This window comes from Hirundo rustica, chromosome 22 (assembly GCF_015227805.2).
Source record: "Hirundo rustica isolate bHirRus1 chromosome 22, bHirRus1.pri.v3, whole genome shotgun sequence".
Classification (NCBI taxonomy): Eukaryota; Metazoa; Chordata; class Aves; order Passeriformes; family Hirundinidae; genus Hirundo; species Hirundo rustica.
Window position 1 is genome coordinate 5,400,885 of NC_053471.1, and position 15,500 is coordinate 5,416,384.

The window sequence follows — 15,500 nt, forward strand, 5'->3', positions numbered from 1 at the left end:
CTGCGAGCTCCTTGTTGAGGCTGGGAAGTTTGGGCTCTGTTCCTGCAAACGGTTTTTTTTGCTTTTCATCCGTGTTGGAGTGATGGGTATTGGCAGGAAAGAGGTTGAGGGAACAAATGTCAGATGGCCTGATCATGGGAGAAAAGGGATTTGCTAAACCTCCTTAGAAAATCACTGTGCTTGAGTGAAATATGAACAATTTAGCTTTAAACCCTCTGTGTTACCAGACTTTGCATGCACAATGGCTTGGTGGGATTATGTTAGGCTTTGGTAGTAGTAATATCTGCTAAAAATACCTTGTGGCAAGCAAAGTTTGACCAGCAAGGGATAGAAATTCTAAATATTTGACTTAATGATAGCTGTGATTTCAGATGTGGGGTTTTTTTTTTTCTTTTAATCTGTAAAGATTATTCTCAGGACAGAGAGAGGGTGGAAGACTCCATTCTTTTTTTTTAATAGGAATGGTGCAAGGAAATGAAAAAGTTTATAGTAAGCATTGCTTCATTACTGTTACCAGCAGAAGAATTTCAGAGGGGAATGATATTTAACAGGAATATATGTTTGGATGGGTTGTATTCAGCTCTCAAGCTTCAGTTTACAAATAAATGTCAAGGTATTAATGATACCTTGGTTTAAGTAACTGGATTTAACTGGACAAACAGTTTGAGCTGTGGAAAGGACACTGGAGTTGTTACAAGGAAATGAGTCAATTTGAGTTCTTGCTCGGCCGTTGAATTTTTGTCCCTGTTTTCTGAGCAGTGAGTGAAGAATTCTTATTCTTTAAATAAGAATTAGTCCGCTGGGATCCTGAGTATGTCTTCATTTTTGCAGGAAGCACATGGAAGTTCTCTAAGGCTTCCTGCAGTTTAAAATTTAGTGCAAAGCTGTTGGACCACAACATAACATACATAACTCTCCTCTTACACAGGAATATAGCTCATGTCAGAGAGAGTTAAGAGAAAAGCCAACCCTGAGCTGTTCCTTTGACAGAAATGATGTGATAAATCCTTCTGACACAGCTGAATTGGGAAGTTTTGTTGGATGTGGAAGGTAACAAATCAGGCAGAGCCTGATTTTCCTGTGTGGGAAACAGGAACAAAGTGACTCTTCCCTGGGTACCTTGTCAGAAGACATGAGAGACTTGGGTCATCTGGAGGAGTGGGGAATAGTGAAGTGCCCTGAAGTGCACAGAGCGTTACCCAGCCAGAGGAGAATTACCCACAAGGTGTACTGGTCAACAGGATTAGGGGAAATAAGCTTACACCAGACACACTTAAGCACTTCAGCCCTTGGAAAGGTCTTGAGGAGTTGAGGAAAGTGAATTTGTTATTCCTCAGAAGCTGCCTTCAGGGACACACTCACATATTCCAAAGAAAGTGAGGTAAGCGTGAGCTTGGCTCCTACTTGTTTCTGCACAACTCTGGGGATAATTTGGGAAAAAGGAGTGTGGAACTTGGAGTGACTTTTTTTTTCTTGAGGTTTGCTTGATTTGGAGATGCAGCCCAGAAAGAGGATCAATCATCCACATCAAGCTTACAGATTCTTCTAGAAACATTCTTGTAAAATGGGGTTAAATGCCTTTAGGACATGCCAGGAAATAAAAATCTATTACTTCAATTGTGCTTGTTTGTGATGAGCAGAGACTGTTTAATATATGATCCATATCTGTAATGTAAATAAATCTGTAAAAAATTTCCCATGTATTTTTTCCCCCCTGCATTCTTCTGACCTTACCTGATGTCCTCAGTCTTTTAAAGACAGAGGTTTTTTAATACAAGACTAGTAAGCTCTGATTTACAGGATAGCTAAAAAGGACATGGGAGGCTGGAACCTTTTTTCCCTCCCACAGATCTCATATTTCTACCCTAAATTCAATTGCCTTAAACTTAGTATAGAAGAAATAGTGTAACAAGCTGCTTTGCTGTTTGTCCCATAAATTTTACAGTTTGCTTCAGAGACCTCCTATATTTTAATGCCCTTGGCTGCTGTAGGGTTGTCATTTCCTGAGTGAGTTCAGTCGTGTTGGCAGGAATTAGCACTTCCTGTTGATGTTGAAACAACAAAGACTACAAAGAGAGTGTGGAAATGTGCTTTAAACAATTCCTATGGATGCTGAGAGAAAGGCAGTTCAGAGTTTGGAGCTGCTTGGAATGCATGGGGGCTAAGTTGGAATTCTCAAAGTGGATCTATCTTCAAGATGGGAATTTAGATGGATACAAGATGGGGAAAATGAACTTTCTTAATGTGACTTTTTCCTAGGATAAGGGTTCATCTCCTTCGGCCTCTCCCTGCTCCATGCAAAGAAGCTTTGTTTCATTTAAATGCGAGAGAATTCTCTCTCGCAGCGCACAAATTCTGCAGCAATAAATGGGTGCTATTTTAAGGAGCGCATATCTGCTCTGACTGACGTGAGATTATTCCTCCTATTGTATTTTTAAATAAAGCTGCATGTAAAACCCTCAGTGTAGTTCCTGTACCTGCAGCTGGAATTCTTGGTGTCCTGAGTCTTTATTGCAGTCTCATCAGTGAGTTGCTGTGACCTTGGGCAGAGCACGAAAGTTTGGGCATTTTTTGCTCTGAAATAGGAACGATACCATCTCTAAGTTCTTTGTCTGGAGCGGTCAGTATTTGCTTAGTAGGAAATGGGCTTATATATTAACTTAGAGAATGGCAGAACTGGATATGAAGAAGCAGAAAGATCTGAAAAATTGCAGTTTATTCTTAAATTAACTCCTTTCTGACAAGCGCAGCACATTAGTGTTTCACCAGGTGTGTGAACAGCCCAGGAGCTGCAGACATGCTCAAACACATCCGGCCCAGAGTGTTTGTCTGAGATGTAGAATGAGCAAAACATCTTGAGAGACAAAAGAGCATTCAAAAGAAAAGCAGGATAATAAACCACTCAGGATGGGTTTTGTCTTAGCTGGATTTTGGGCTGAGCTGAGCAAGCAATCTTAAAGGGGCTTAGAGATGACCCTGGAAGCAGAAGAGAGAAGGAAGAGACCCAGTTTCACAATGAAGGGAAAGGGCCTTGAAGTAGTGTGAGTGGAGGTTTTGGGAGAGGAGCCAACTAAAATTCCTTTTCTAAGATACTGTGGGTTTCAGGGAAGAGGAAAAAATGGTAAATGATGCTATGACAAGATCTGGCATCTGTTCCTAGAGGTTTTCAGTTTGGAGTAACTACTATGGAGAGAGCTTCAGCCTAAGTCTGGTTATGGGGGATGGAAATATTTAGGGAATATTGAAGCCTAAACTATTTTGAAGCTTCTTTTGACAGTGATGTTTTGTTCTACTGCTCTAATTTACCTTGACAGTATGTTTGTTCTCTGTTACTGTGATTGCATAAAAATTTGGAAGTTATCCTCATGTTTCTCCTTGGGAAGGGCTTTAAGAGGAAAACAAACCCCACATGCTTGCAAAGATAAATAAGCTGATTAAATCTTAACAGAATAATAAGTGAGGCTGCTAGCAAAGCATTTCCTTTATTTAATAGTAAAGGGTTAATTCTGGCTAATAAAATGTTCTTAAATCACACTATCAGTGTTAATTTATAAACTCCAGGTGTTCTGTGTAGTATTTGAAATTGGAACCAATTATCTTGTTCTGCAATAAAAGATTAAAATTCATCAGCATGTTTCTTCAGCATCTTCCACTGCTATCAAGCTGCAGAGATTTTAAAATTTCAGGAACAGCTGAGTTGGAGATGTGGAATGCTGGAAGAAATGCCAGCATCCTTCTGGAGCAGAGACTTTTAAAGATAAGTTGTAGATTTAATAGGAAATATCCATATGATTGTGATATTGGGAAATAGCCCAATAGTTGAGCAACTCTATAGGCAAAAGTTGAGGTTGTTTCAGTGGTTGTGGTGTTTCATAGAGCCTCTGTCCTGCTGGCCCTATAAAATAAATATAATTTGGTGCCTATGGTTACTGGGAAAACAGAGGCTTAGAGGGGGAAAGTGTCTGATGGCTGTGGTTTCTCAAACTCCTGCCCTCAACCCAGGAAAAAATCCCCACTTTCACTCTGATAACATGTTCACGTTACAACTGCTCTGGGATCTCAGACATTTTAGCAGTTATCAAATAAAACCCTGAACATTTGTGAGTGATCTCCTTTTCTCCAGGGAGCAGGACGATATTTTTCATAACCATGATGATGCAGACAGTTCTTACAGCATTTTGCAGGCGCTTGTGTCAGTGTAAATCCTTTTTCTTTGCCGGGAGGATTCCTTACTCTGGTCTGAAGAGCTGCAGAGAAGTTCTGACTTCCATGTCTAAAATTGGTGTTACCTGCTTACTCACTGTTGGGCAACTTGAATTTATACAAAAATGAATCAAAAACACCAATTTAAAAAAAAAAAAAAAAGGAAGAGGCCTGGAGGAGAGAAATAAGTCCAAAATCCGTTTTATTTCCTGTGGCTGGAAGCAAAGCACATCCATTTGTGACAACCCCTTATGCTGAGGAGATTTCAGTCACACATTTTCACCTGTACTTATTCCTGTGTTTATAAATCAGTCTGGCTTTTTTTTTTTTTTCTTTTTTTCAAGTTTGAAGTGATTGAAAGGACTTGAAATTACAAATTCTGACTTCTCATTCTCCTGCTTCTGTCCTGTCTTGCAGATTTCTGGTTGTTTCAGAGGTGGCAGTGGAGCACACCTTTAGCACAGGAAAATGAGCGAGCTTGACCAGTTACGCCAGGAGGCCGAGCAACTGAAAAACCAAATCAGAGTATGTATTGTGCCTCAGCACAACTAATTGTGCCTCGAGGAGGACAGAAATGATGCCTTAAATGCTTCCCCAATGTCAGAGTTAATGTAGAAAGGGCCAAGCACATGTGACTGCTTTAGAAAATTACTTTTTGGTCTTTTATATTGCTTAGAAAATAATAGTTACAGAAGCAATGCACAAAATTGCTGATCAGAATGAATGTTTACTGAAGCTAGAGCATAACTAAAATTTAAAAAACTGCTCAAAATAAGGTCAGTGATAAAGTCAGAGCATTATCCATAAGTTCTTAAAAACCTCTGAGGCTGGAGGCCGCGCAGCCTCTGTGGACAAGCAGTTCCACTGCTTGAGTATCTTTGTGGTGAAATCCATGTTGCTTTTCTTCCAAAGGAAGAAGAAATTTCCAAGTTAAATGCACGGAGTGGGTTGGCAGCAGGCAGTGTATTATGGTAATGCTGCTGTTAGCATGGGCCTTCTCTGGGTGACAGGCAGAAATGTTTTCTGCACCTTGGGTTCAGGGGTGTAATCAACTTGACAAAACAGAGAAGGAAATGTACAGAACTCCATCCAATTTCTCGAATTTCCTTCTCTTGCAGGATGCTAGAAAAGCATGTGCAGATGCCACCCTGGCTCAGGTAAGAATTTCAGAGTTTAAAAGGAGTTAAGAAAATTTGTCTCCTTTACAAAAAGAAAATGCTGTGTGAGAAGGTAAATGCAAGTGAATCTGGTTTTGCTTCCTGTAGCAATTTTTTTTTTTAATTTTGCCTTTGGGTGTTTTCTTCCACAAATAAGTACATGTGTGTCCAGTTCCTGAGGGCAGAGGCCTTGAGCAGTGATTTCTTTGAGTGACTCAGGGCACATTTCTGCTGCTCAGTGGAAAATAATGCTCTGCCCTGGATCTGGGAGCAATGCTGTTGTTACCCTGATAATCAGAACCATAAGGCCTGCTGAGGTTAAACTGCTTCAATGTCTGCCACAGTTATCTGTGCAGGAGGAGAAAACCCAGATCAAAGGTCTGGAATCCTCAAAGTCTAAGGAGATATGACCTAAACAAAACAATTTCTGGGAGTGTTTATAAATGCAGCGGGCTGCTTGCGTCTTGTCATAAAGACAACGCTGCTTAAAACGACATAACTTGTGAATGGGCAGCTTCAAACAAATCAGGCAATATTGACACTGTGGCACTGTGGGAGCTGTGTAGGAGATGTTACTCCTGAACATTGAAGGGAAGAACTCAGTGTGTGACATTCTCCTGTTTCAGATCACAGCCAATATCGACCCAGTGGGGAGAATCCAGATGCGCACTAGGAGAACACTGCGGGGACACCTGGCCAAAATTTATGCAATGCACTGGGGGACTGATTCCAGGTGGGTACAAAACTGGATCACCTGGCTTCACTGCTCTCTAGAAAGCTGAGTGCACAGGCCTTGGGACCACATGGAATTAATAATTCTGAGAGAATTCGGACAAGCCAGAGAAGTCAGAAACACTGAATGCCACGATTTTCCTCCATATTTTTGTAACCCAAGTCTACATTTGATGCCAAAATCCCAGTCCTTGTCTGCTTGCCTGAAAAATACTGTAGTGGTACCACATAATTTCTGAGGAACTGTGGAAATAGAGCAGATGCCATTATCAGTTGTCTTTTTTTCCTTTTTTTTTCCGGTTAACTACTGATTCATTTAAAGAGAAACTAAATGCCACTGGTATCAGCTGCTTTCATTCTCTTTTCTTTACAACGTTCATCACAAAGGTGTTCCTTGGCTGCCCAAATGATTGTGTTTCCCTCCTGTTTCCTTTCTAGGCTTCTAGTTAGTGCCTCCCAGGATGGCAAACTTATAATTTGGGACAGCTATACTACAAACAAGGTAAGGCCAGCTGATCCATTGCTGTGTAATTCAGTTGTGAATGCATCAGAAGTGTTGCCCATCATCATTTTGGCTCTATTGCTTCCCTAGTCCTAAGTCCAAATTTTGAGCTCTTTAAAACAGTCAAGTTTTGTGTAAAGAACACAGCAGCATCTTCAGTGTGTGAAAATGTGCACCACAAATGGAGAACAAGGAAAGACTTCCTTCGAAAGAGTGTCTTGATACTGCAGGAAAGTGATTACCAGAGAGCAGGCAGTGATGAGCATTTTGCACCAGGAGGGGCAGAGATTTCAGCGTAGCCAGATGCATTTGTTGTCTGCAGTGAAGTCCTGAAAGACCTGACGTGTTCTAATGAGTCATCACTTCGTGGCTGCAGTCACATGAGGCAACTTTTACTTTTATTTGAAAGTGATTGAAGTTTAGTGATCATGGCTACTGTTACAGGGCTGGCAACAATTCCCATGTAGCCGCTTGTGGTTAAGCTGACAGAGCTGCTTGAGTCTCGTGCATGGAACTGGCTTTATTCCAAATAAATTTTCCTAACTTAGCTCCTCGTAGCACTAAAATCAGTGTTACCAGTACACTGGAGCAAGCGGCATCACTTTACTAAGAAGTTGATGTAATATGGTTTGCAAATTAAAAAGAAATCTTTTCCTTTTTACCTTCATCCTCTGAGCCCAGCCTGCAGGTAAATGTCATCTAAATTACTGTGACTGCTGTAGGATGGTGAAATCATCACTGCATCCCATGATTTCTGTATTGGGATCTTCAATTCTTACATCAATGCTAATTAATGCATGCAGTATTCTTCTGGCAGTTCCAGCACACGCTGGAAGCAACAGTGTTGTCATCAGTTTGATCTTTGCCTAATGATGAAACAAAATGGCTCAAAGCGGATATTCCAAGTAGTTCCTTGGTAGAAGACTTTCAAAAATGAACTGGTTGTGGTTTTAGGACAGGGTTGGAGTTTTTTTACTGCTCTTTGCTGCAGGATTACTGATTCCTTGCTGTTCCTCTGCTGCTAATGAAATTTTTCTTTAAGAAATTCAGGCATATTGTTAATATTGCATGAAATATCACCATACGTCTAAGGGCGCCAGCCCTTTCCTGAAGATTATATGAACAAATTTAAGGGATGAACACAACGAGTTAACAAAAAAGAACAGGTTCAGCTTCTATAATTATCTAAAGAAAGTTCTTTGAGCGCAGAATGACAAGGAAACATGGGGTAGTTATTTAAATGTGAAGCTTGATTGCTTTCAGTGGGTTTCCAAAGCAGGATTTAAATGGCAGTGGAAGCAGCGATTTCCTTACTTGTTCATTCACGGCATCGAAGCCTGGAATCGGCAGTTTTGCTGACTGTGCTTGGAAGTCAATATTTTCCTGAACCTATAATAAACCAATAGTAATCAGAGCACTGAAATGAAATAAATCACTTTGGACCAAAATTGCTGATGAAACTGGATTCAGGAAAAGCAAATCTGAGGTTTTATTACGTCACTGCTTGTTCTGACGAGCTTCATATGCAAGATACCCTCAAAATAGTTGGATACTCAAGCAGCTGTTTCATCCTTGCTCCTCTGCCCAAAAACATGATGCCTGTCTTGAGAGGCAGGCGAAAAACTTCCTCTTGGTGCATCACTGAGTGCAGTTCTTGCAGCTGAGATCCATACGTGCCTCTGTTTTTCAGGTGCATGCGATTCCCCTGCGCTCCTCCTGGGTCATGACTTGTGCATATGCTCCCTCTGGGAATTACGTGGCTTGTGGTGGGCTCGACAACATCTGCTCCATTTATAACTTGAAAACTCGTGAAGGGAATGTCCGTGTCAGCCGTGAGCTCGCTGGGCACACAGGTGAGTGCTGCTCAGAGTTACCTCAGCGCAGGGAAGATTTAAAAAAGGCCTTTCAATATAATTCTCTAATAATGAGCTACTTCTTTCATCTGGCAGGACCTTAGATGCAGACTGCTTGGCTTTAAATGTTTTTAATCAGTTTCTCTGCTGTGAAATTGAACAAAAACTTACAGCTGGAAGTTGGTGTTTCCGTATTTTCTGCTGTAGTTTGAATTCTGTGCTTTGTGAAATGGAGGTGGTTAGCAGGCTGGTTCTGTGATCAGAGAGGTTCCACTGATGGTTTGGCAAATGAGAGTTCAGGGGAAAAGATGCTTCAGAGTATTCAGATTAAATTCTTTGATGCCACTCTTGGGAAACATCCAATGCCCATGCTCAGGTCTTTGTACTGACCAGGAATGCAGTTTATTTTTCCTCAGCGGTTGTCTGATACAGCTGAGAGCATCAGCATGGATGCAGTGCCACTGGGATCCACTTCCTAAGGAAGTTGAGTGTGTGCAGTGCAGGCTCACCGGGACTCCTGCCCAGCTTGGCCAGTGGATTCCACACTTCTGTCCCCCTTCCTCTGGTTGGGGTCTCTAAAGATCCAAACCACTTTTTGTCCAAAACATTGCAGATTCCTATGCAAAAATCATCTGTTGCATTTTATGCTTTTAGTGTTTCTTGCTGCGGCTTTGGGAGAGGAGGAAGCAGCTTGTTAGCAAACCAATTTGCTTTTGAAGGGTAATCTCTGGCCTTATTTGTGCACCTTTTTCTCTGTTTCCAGGCTACTTGTCCTGCTGTCGTTTCCTGGATGATAATCAGATCGTCACCAGCTCTGGCGACACCACTTGGTAAGCTGGGACACGGGGACAGCTCTGGCAGGAAAGGCTTTTCTAATCCATTTCCTGTGCCTGAAGGAAACTTTGTCCTTCACAAACTTCATCAGCACCCACAAGACTCTGGTGATACTGCTCAAATGTCACTTTTTTGCTGGTAACTGCAACTCCGGGAGCTTCGGCTGTTTCCTTGTGCTGGTGTTGTGAGCCTGACCTAATCCTGTGTTAAGATGTTCTGGGAATTTTTTTCTTAATGTAACTGTTTGGTTTTCAGAAATAACTGTATTAGACTAATGATTTTCCTGAAAACTCTTTTTGTATTCATTTTTTATTACTTAAAAAATCGTGTTTGGATATTTCTAATACAGAATTTTGGTTAACATTGTTACTCAGAGGAGCTCCTAGGAAATATTCTCCAGTGACAATAGCTGGGTTTTTTGAGGAGAATGTAGGTGTGTATCTTCATAAATACTAGCTTCTGAACTAAAAAAGGCCTCCATCTTTTTTTTTTTTCATAGATTTTTCTATTATAGCTATTTCTTAAAAGCATTGCAGTTCTCCCAAGCAGCAGCACTTAGAGCAAAGGTTGTCTAATAAATACCTGTCCTACACAATGCCAATCTCTTTGAATGCCTGTTTATTAATCCACTGATTTCTGAGAAGCTATGGAATATATATGGCATTAAAACCAAAAACATTTCTGAATATTTGTTGGTGTTTAGAGAGTGCAAAAAACTATGACAAAATGAGAGGGTTTGTAGAAATGATGCTCTTTGTAAGAGAATACAGCTGCCTCAGGAATTCTGTAGTAATTCTGCAACTGTCCTTGACATCACCTCAATTCAGCCAAGCCTCAAAGGACTTTATCCAAGTACAGGCATCTCTTGTTTACCTGGTTTGAACCTGCTGCTGATGGCTCTGGTTTGCTGAGAAATTACAGAAATTAAAAATCCCGATTTCCTAAAATGTTTAGACCTCTTCTTGAGGAGGTGATAGTGTTCTTTCATCCTTTTATACTCTTAATTATCACTCTAGTAGTGATTTGGGTGACTTGCAACTTTAAGATCAGACATAATTCACAAAGTTACTCATCCTCTGTGAGTTTATAAAAATGAGAAATGCTGGCTCAGCTTTTTCTGTAGCCTTACCACTGCTGCTTTAAATGAAGCTGTGGTAGTACTGGATAAGAGCCATGGCAGAGAACTTAGGGATGAACAGCCCTCAGTGAACAGTCATCGGTTTTTTCCACTGTTTTTCAGTTTTAAAACTCCCCGATGTTTTAAAATTAAGGATAGCTTTAAGGTCTTCTATGCAACAATTAATCTGCAACAGCCAAACAGTTCAACCAAAAATGTTTATTTCTATTGTCAGCATCAGTGTCGTTAATACTTGGAGTTTTACTGCAGCAGTGATAAAAAGACCTTATGAAGGAGCCTAAATGTGTTAATTTTTTGCCTCTAATTATTCCCTCCAGTGCTCTCTGGGACATAGAAACTGGTCAGCAGACAACCACATTTACTGGGCACACTGGAGACGTGATGAGTTTGTCCCTTGCCCCTGATGCCCGGTGTTTTGTTTCTGGTGCCTGCGATGCCTCTGCCAAACTGTGGGATGTTAGAGAAGGAATGTGCCGGCAAACCTTCACCGGCCACGAGTCGGACATCAACGCCATCTGTGTACGTAGCTGCTTCAGCTGGCATTTTACATTTCTCAGCTCATGATGAATTATTTTCAGGGTTTTTTTTTATAAATAAGTTTGTAGAGCTGAGAGAATTACCCGAAACTTGTGGCGAACGGAAGGCGGGTGTTGGTCCGTGAATTTCCGCGCCGGCTTCGCCCGGTTTGGAGAGGCGCAGCCTCTCGTTCTCTGTGCTCTGATGTGACGCACAGGGATCAAATCTGAACCCATTCTGTGTTTGTTTCCTCCCCCATGAAGTTCTTCCCCAACGGCAACGCCTTTGCCACGGGCTCGGACGATGCCACGTGCCGGCTCTTCGACCTGCGGGCTGACCAGGAGCTGATGGTTTATTCCCACGACAACATCATCTGTGGCATCACCTCTGTAGCATTTTCCAAGAGCGGCCGCCTGCTCCTAGCTGGGTATGACGACTTCAACTGCAACGTGTGGGACACGCTGAAAGCTGACAGAGCAGGTAAGTGGGTCTGGATGTGGGGAGCTCCCCGGGGATGTTCTGTTGGATGTCCAGGGAACGCCTGGACGTGGCACTCAGTGCTCTGAGACGGGGGACGAGGTGGGGGCTGCCCACAGGTTGGACTCGATGGCCTTGGTGGCCTTTGCCAGCCTCTGGCTCTGTGATGTTGGATGTGTGGATTGAGTCTCGTGCACGGATCTGTCAGCACTCGCTGTCTCAGCTTCAGAGCTCTCTGAAAACTTCTTTAGGCTGTGATGTTACAAATCCATTGGAATCCTGCTCCAAGGATGGATGCTTGAGAACAGGAAGATTGCCATTAAAAACAAGGGCTTGGGGTGGAGGGATATTCTTTTTTAGACTTTATGGCTTTGTTTATGCATTAACTATTCAAAGCAATTCAACATTAATGTTGCTATTTATACACAAGAATTTTTTTCCTGGTATTTGTAGCAGTAGTTGTAGAGACAACCAGCAAAACAACAGAGACTGTGGAGTTTATCTTTTGAGGAAACAAACATGAAATTCACGGTCCAAAGATGAAGAGAATTTAACTTCAGTTCTTTAAAATGAAAACTTTTGTTGGGAAAAAAAAGGTATAAATTAGGCCACAAATGTTTCATTACTCTCATCAGAAGAGGAGATTAGAAGAATATTCTGCATATTGAAATGTTCCAAAGCTTCAGATTGCCGGGCAGATTTGGCACTTCTGAAATCAAGTATTTCTGTATCTTCTGATATTGGTACTTCTGTATTAAACACCTTCATGGCTGTGTGTTCAGTACAAATATTTAAGACTTCTTAGTGCTGATTTCGTTTTGCCAAATTGCAGCACTTCCTATTGCTGGTGGGGGAATGAGGAGAGCCCTGTGAGCACTCTTAATTCGTGTAGAAAGATTAATTTCAAGTCCATCAAGAATATCTGGCTCAGTGCTGTGGACTGGAAAGCTTGAACATAATTAGGTTTTCTTTTTACCTCCTTGAAACTGTTAAATTAAAGGGGATAGAGGAAAATGTTGTCTCCCTTAATTTTTCTGTTTAGTGTCTCAATTCTTTCTTTTAATGGCGCTATAATTGAATTGTATTAGATCTCCATATTGACAAATAGATCGTATGGAGGAGTCTGTCTTGTGAATGTAGTAGGCGAAAATCGGATGAAAAATGCTTTGGAGTTCATAACTTAATTCAATTTAACTTCCGGTTTTAAAAGAAAAATACTTACAAATGTAAAAATCATGTAAAATTTAACTGATCTTTATCACTGTGGTGAGGAGCAAAAGCTGTGCAGAGCACGGTTACGGTGACATTGTCAGAATCTTCAGGGCTGTCACTTCGCAAATCATGGGAGACCAATAAAGGTCATAGCATGGGGAATATACAAGGCAAATTTTGGAGGAATGCATTTACTGAATTTTACCCCCTTGAGAACCCACCCAGCCCTGTCCTGAGTCCGTGCTTCTAAAACCAAGAGCATTTCAAAATTGCGGCCGCGTTTGTTGGGGATTTTTGACTCTGGAGCTTGGCTGATCCGAAGGTGCTGTGGTCGGGCAGGGAATCACCAGCACAGCGCCGTTTGTTTGTTCTTTGCTCGTTTCCAGGTGTCCTTGCTGGTCACGATAACCGTGTCAGTTGCTTAGGTGTGACTGATGATGGCATGGCAGTGGCAACAGGGTCATGGGACAGCTTCCTCAAGATCTGGAACTGAAGTAGGTGAGTCCCCAACTCATCAAGTTGCTTTGGGCTCCAGAATGGTTTTTGCCAGCAGCGCTGTTACTTGGTGCTGATCACGGTTAGGAGAGCAGTGAGGAGCAAACCTGAGCGGTTGGGGGGTTTAATTTATTATTTTAAACCATTATTTTAACGTGTGCACTGGCATTTTTCTGGTGGCCTGTTTTTGACTGCTGTACTTTTCCTGTGTGGGGTTTTGAGTAAGCAGATGTCCTTGGGGAAGGGGGGATAATGCCTGGACAGCAGGGCTTGCCGCTTGTTTGCAGTTTCTCAAAGTGCAACTCTCACCAGATGTTTCTGTGTGCCAGAAGAGCAGCGGACTCCACGACTGGAAGAAGTTTCCAACGGTTGAAAATTAAAAACGATAGCATATCCAATCCAACCATACTAACTTGGACCCCCATCCTCCCCAACTTCAAAGGGCAAGATCTTTTCCGTCTCCTGTTGCTGAAATGAAGAGCACAATTACCTTTCCAAGAAGAATTTCTGTGTTGTAAGCAAAATGAAATTGTGCATTCCTTTTGGGACCATTTTTTTTGTCTTGAGAATTTAAAAACAAACGAAACACTATCATAAAAAGCATGACCAGAAAATAAACTTGAGCATAATTGTGAAACAGTTAGCTTTCACTGTAGTTTCCAAGTTGAAGTTAAGGACTTTATCTCACACACTTGCAAATTTTAAAGTCATGTTTGTAGCGGGATTTTTTTCAAGTTTCCTTTTTAAATACATTTCCTTATGTATTTAATTGAGCAAAACAAGGGAGTCCTAGCCCAGAGCACCTGGGGGTTGTTAACGCTGTAAATTTAGTCCCTAATTTTTTTTATTTTTATTTTCTAGTATCACAGATAATTGTTGCACAAAACTTGGCATATATAGGATAATGTTAAGCAGTAAGGTAACCAAGCACATGCTGTAAAAGGTAATGAATGCTTGTTTAAAGAATCCTTTCACCTTTTATGGATTACAAATGCAATCCTTGGTCCCTCCTGCCCCCCCTCTTTTTCACCACACTGATTTTTTTAATCTGTTTTGGTTTGTCCACTTGGAAGGGCAGTTTATATATCCTAACACTATCCTATAAGTCTCAACAACCAGGAATCTCTGTTTTCAAAAGAGACCTATCCTACACTTGGGTATTGAGTCAATTCTTTGTGTATGAAATGATGTACAAATCAATGTTTTGAAAATAATGATCTTGAACTTTCTAAGTTAAACAGAAAAAAAAAAAACCTTTTTTGATTGTTTGCCATATTGGGTGGGTTTACTCTTAGAATCGCATGCTGTAGAAATGCTAAAAAGTGCATATTGGACTAAGTCCTTAGATGTTTTTTCTTTGAAGAAATAACCTGTTTAAAAACTGTAACCATTGTCGCTGTATTCATTTATTGTTGCTACTCTGTGCATAAATCTATGAAGAACTCCAGTACAAAGCTATGCACGTTTTGGAGTAGCGTGATAAGTCACTTTTTTTTTAAAAAAAAAAAGAGAAAAAAGAAACAGCCTGTTCAAACAATCGCTGTCAAAGATTCTGGGGTGTGGGAGGAGGGAACCTAGACCATCTTCTTTATAAATCAGTTCCTCACAGCCAGTTCCTCTTGCAGGATGAGTCCTTTGCATCTGATCAGAGTCATTTTTGTAATGAGCAGATTTTCCTGGCTTTCTTTTCAAATAAAATGTTAAAAGCAGCAGTGTTTGGACAGCAGATTGTTCTGTTAAACTTTCCTATCTTCTCACTGTATCCAGAAATGCTCCTTCCTAGCAGCAGTAGTAGCTTTTCTCCATTTTGTTTTTTCTGCAACATTCTGTACAAAAATGTGCTGTAATTGTGCGTTAGGCCTGGATTTGGCATAAAAGATGAGTTCCCTCTTACTCTCTTTCATGAAACTACTCTGTAGAGCTTTCTCCACGCCCTGTATCCCTCTTCACCTTTTGTATTTAATTTTAAAGTCAGTGTACTTCAAGAAAGCTGGATGCAAGATAGATACTATATTAAAATGTAATGTTATTTAAGATGTAATAAAGCAGTTTGACATGAGTTTGGACTGATCTGTTTTGCAGCTTATTGTTCAACACGCAGAACATCTTCTGAGTGGTGAAATAAACACACAGGAGGAGGGAATGCTGTCCCCAGAGAAATGGTTTGGTGTTTTTAAATGGTTAATGGTCAGTTATTGGGCACAGTATGCACTTAGCTCTAAATTCAGAGAGCCAATACAGTTCACGAGGTGCACATCACAAAAATGCTCTGTGCTATAAGGAGTGGAGCACCTGAAGGAGGAAATCAAAGCAGAATGCTGAGTAACTTTTACAACTTTTGTGTCCTTTAATAGGAAAAGAATTGAGTGGAACATCTTTGT

At 41.0% G+C, this 15,500-nt stretch overlaps 1 protein-coding gene across 22 annotated transcripts in view; it reads left to right on the top strand.

Annotated features, from left to right (window-relative positions):
• GNB1 (G protein subunit beta 1) overlaps nucleotides 1-15,178 on the top strand; it is a 41,120-nt gene extending 25,942 nt beyond the window's left edge. For 6 of the 22 annotated variants that reach the window (XM_040084592.1, XM_040084593.2, XM_040084590.1 and 3 more), the window contains 10 exons: nucleotides 4,621-4,728; nucleotides 5,322-5,360; nucleotides 5,987-6,093; nucleotides 6,531-6,594; nucleotides 8,285-8,447; nucleotides 9,211-9,277; nucleotides 10,737-10,938; nucleotides 11,199-11,415; nucleotides 13,011-13,122; nucleotides 13,432-15,178. In XM_040084592.1, the coding sequence (XP_039940526.1) occupies nucleotides 4,672-4,728; nucleotides 5,322-5,360; nucleotides 5,987-6,093; nucleotides 6,531-6,594; nucleotides 8,285-8,447; nucleotides 9,211-9,277; nucleotides 10,737-10,938; nucleotides 11,199-11,415; nucleotides 13,011-13,117 (1,023 nt within the window). In that variant the 5' untranslated portion in view covers nucleotides 4,621-4,671 and the 3' untranslated portion in view covers nucleotides 13,118-13,122; nucleotides 13,432-15,178. Of the gene's footprint in view, nucleotides 1-990; nucleotides 1,382-4,620; nucleotides 4,729-5,321; nucleotides 5,361-5,986; nucleotides 6,094-6,530; nucleotides 6,595-8,284; nucleotides 8,448-9,210; nucleotides 9,278-10,736; nucleotides 10,939-11,198; nucleotides 11,416-13,010; nucleotides 13,123-13,431 lie in introns of those variants that run through there. The other 16 variants (XM_040084598.2, XM_040084602.2, XM_040084591.2 and 13 more) reach the window with 9 other exon arrangements.
• Nucleotides 15,179-15,500: the final 322 nt, after the last annotated feature.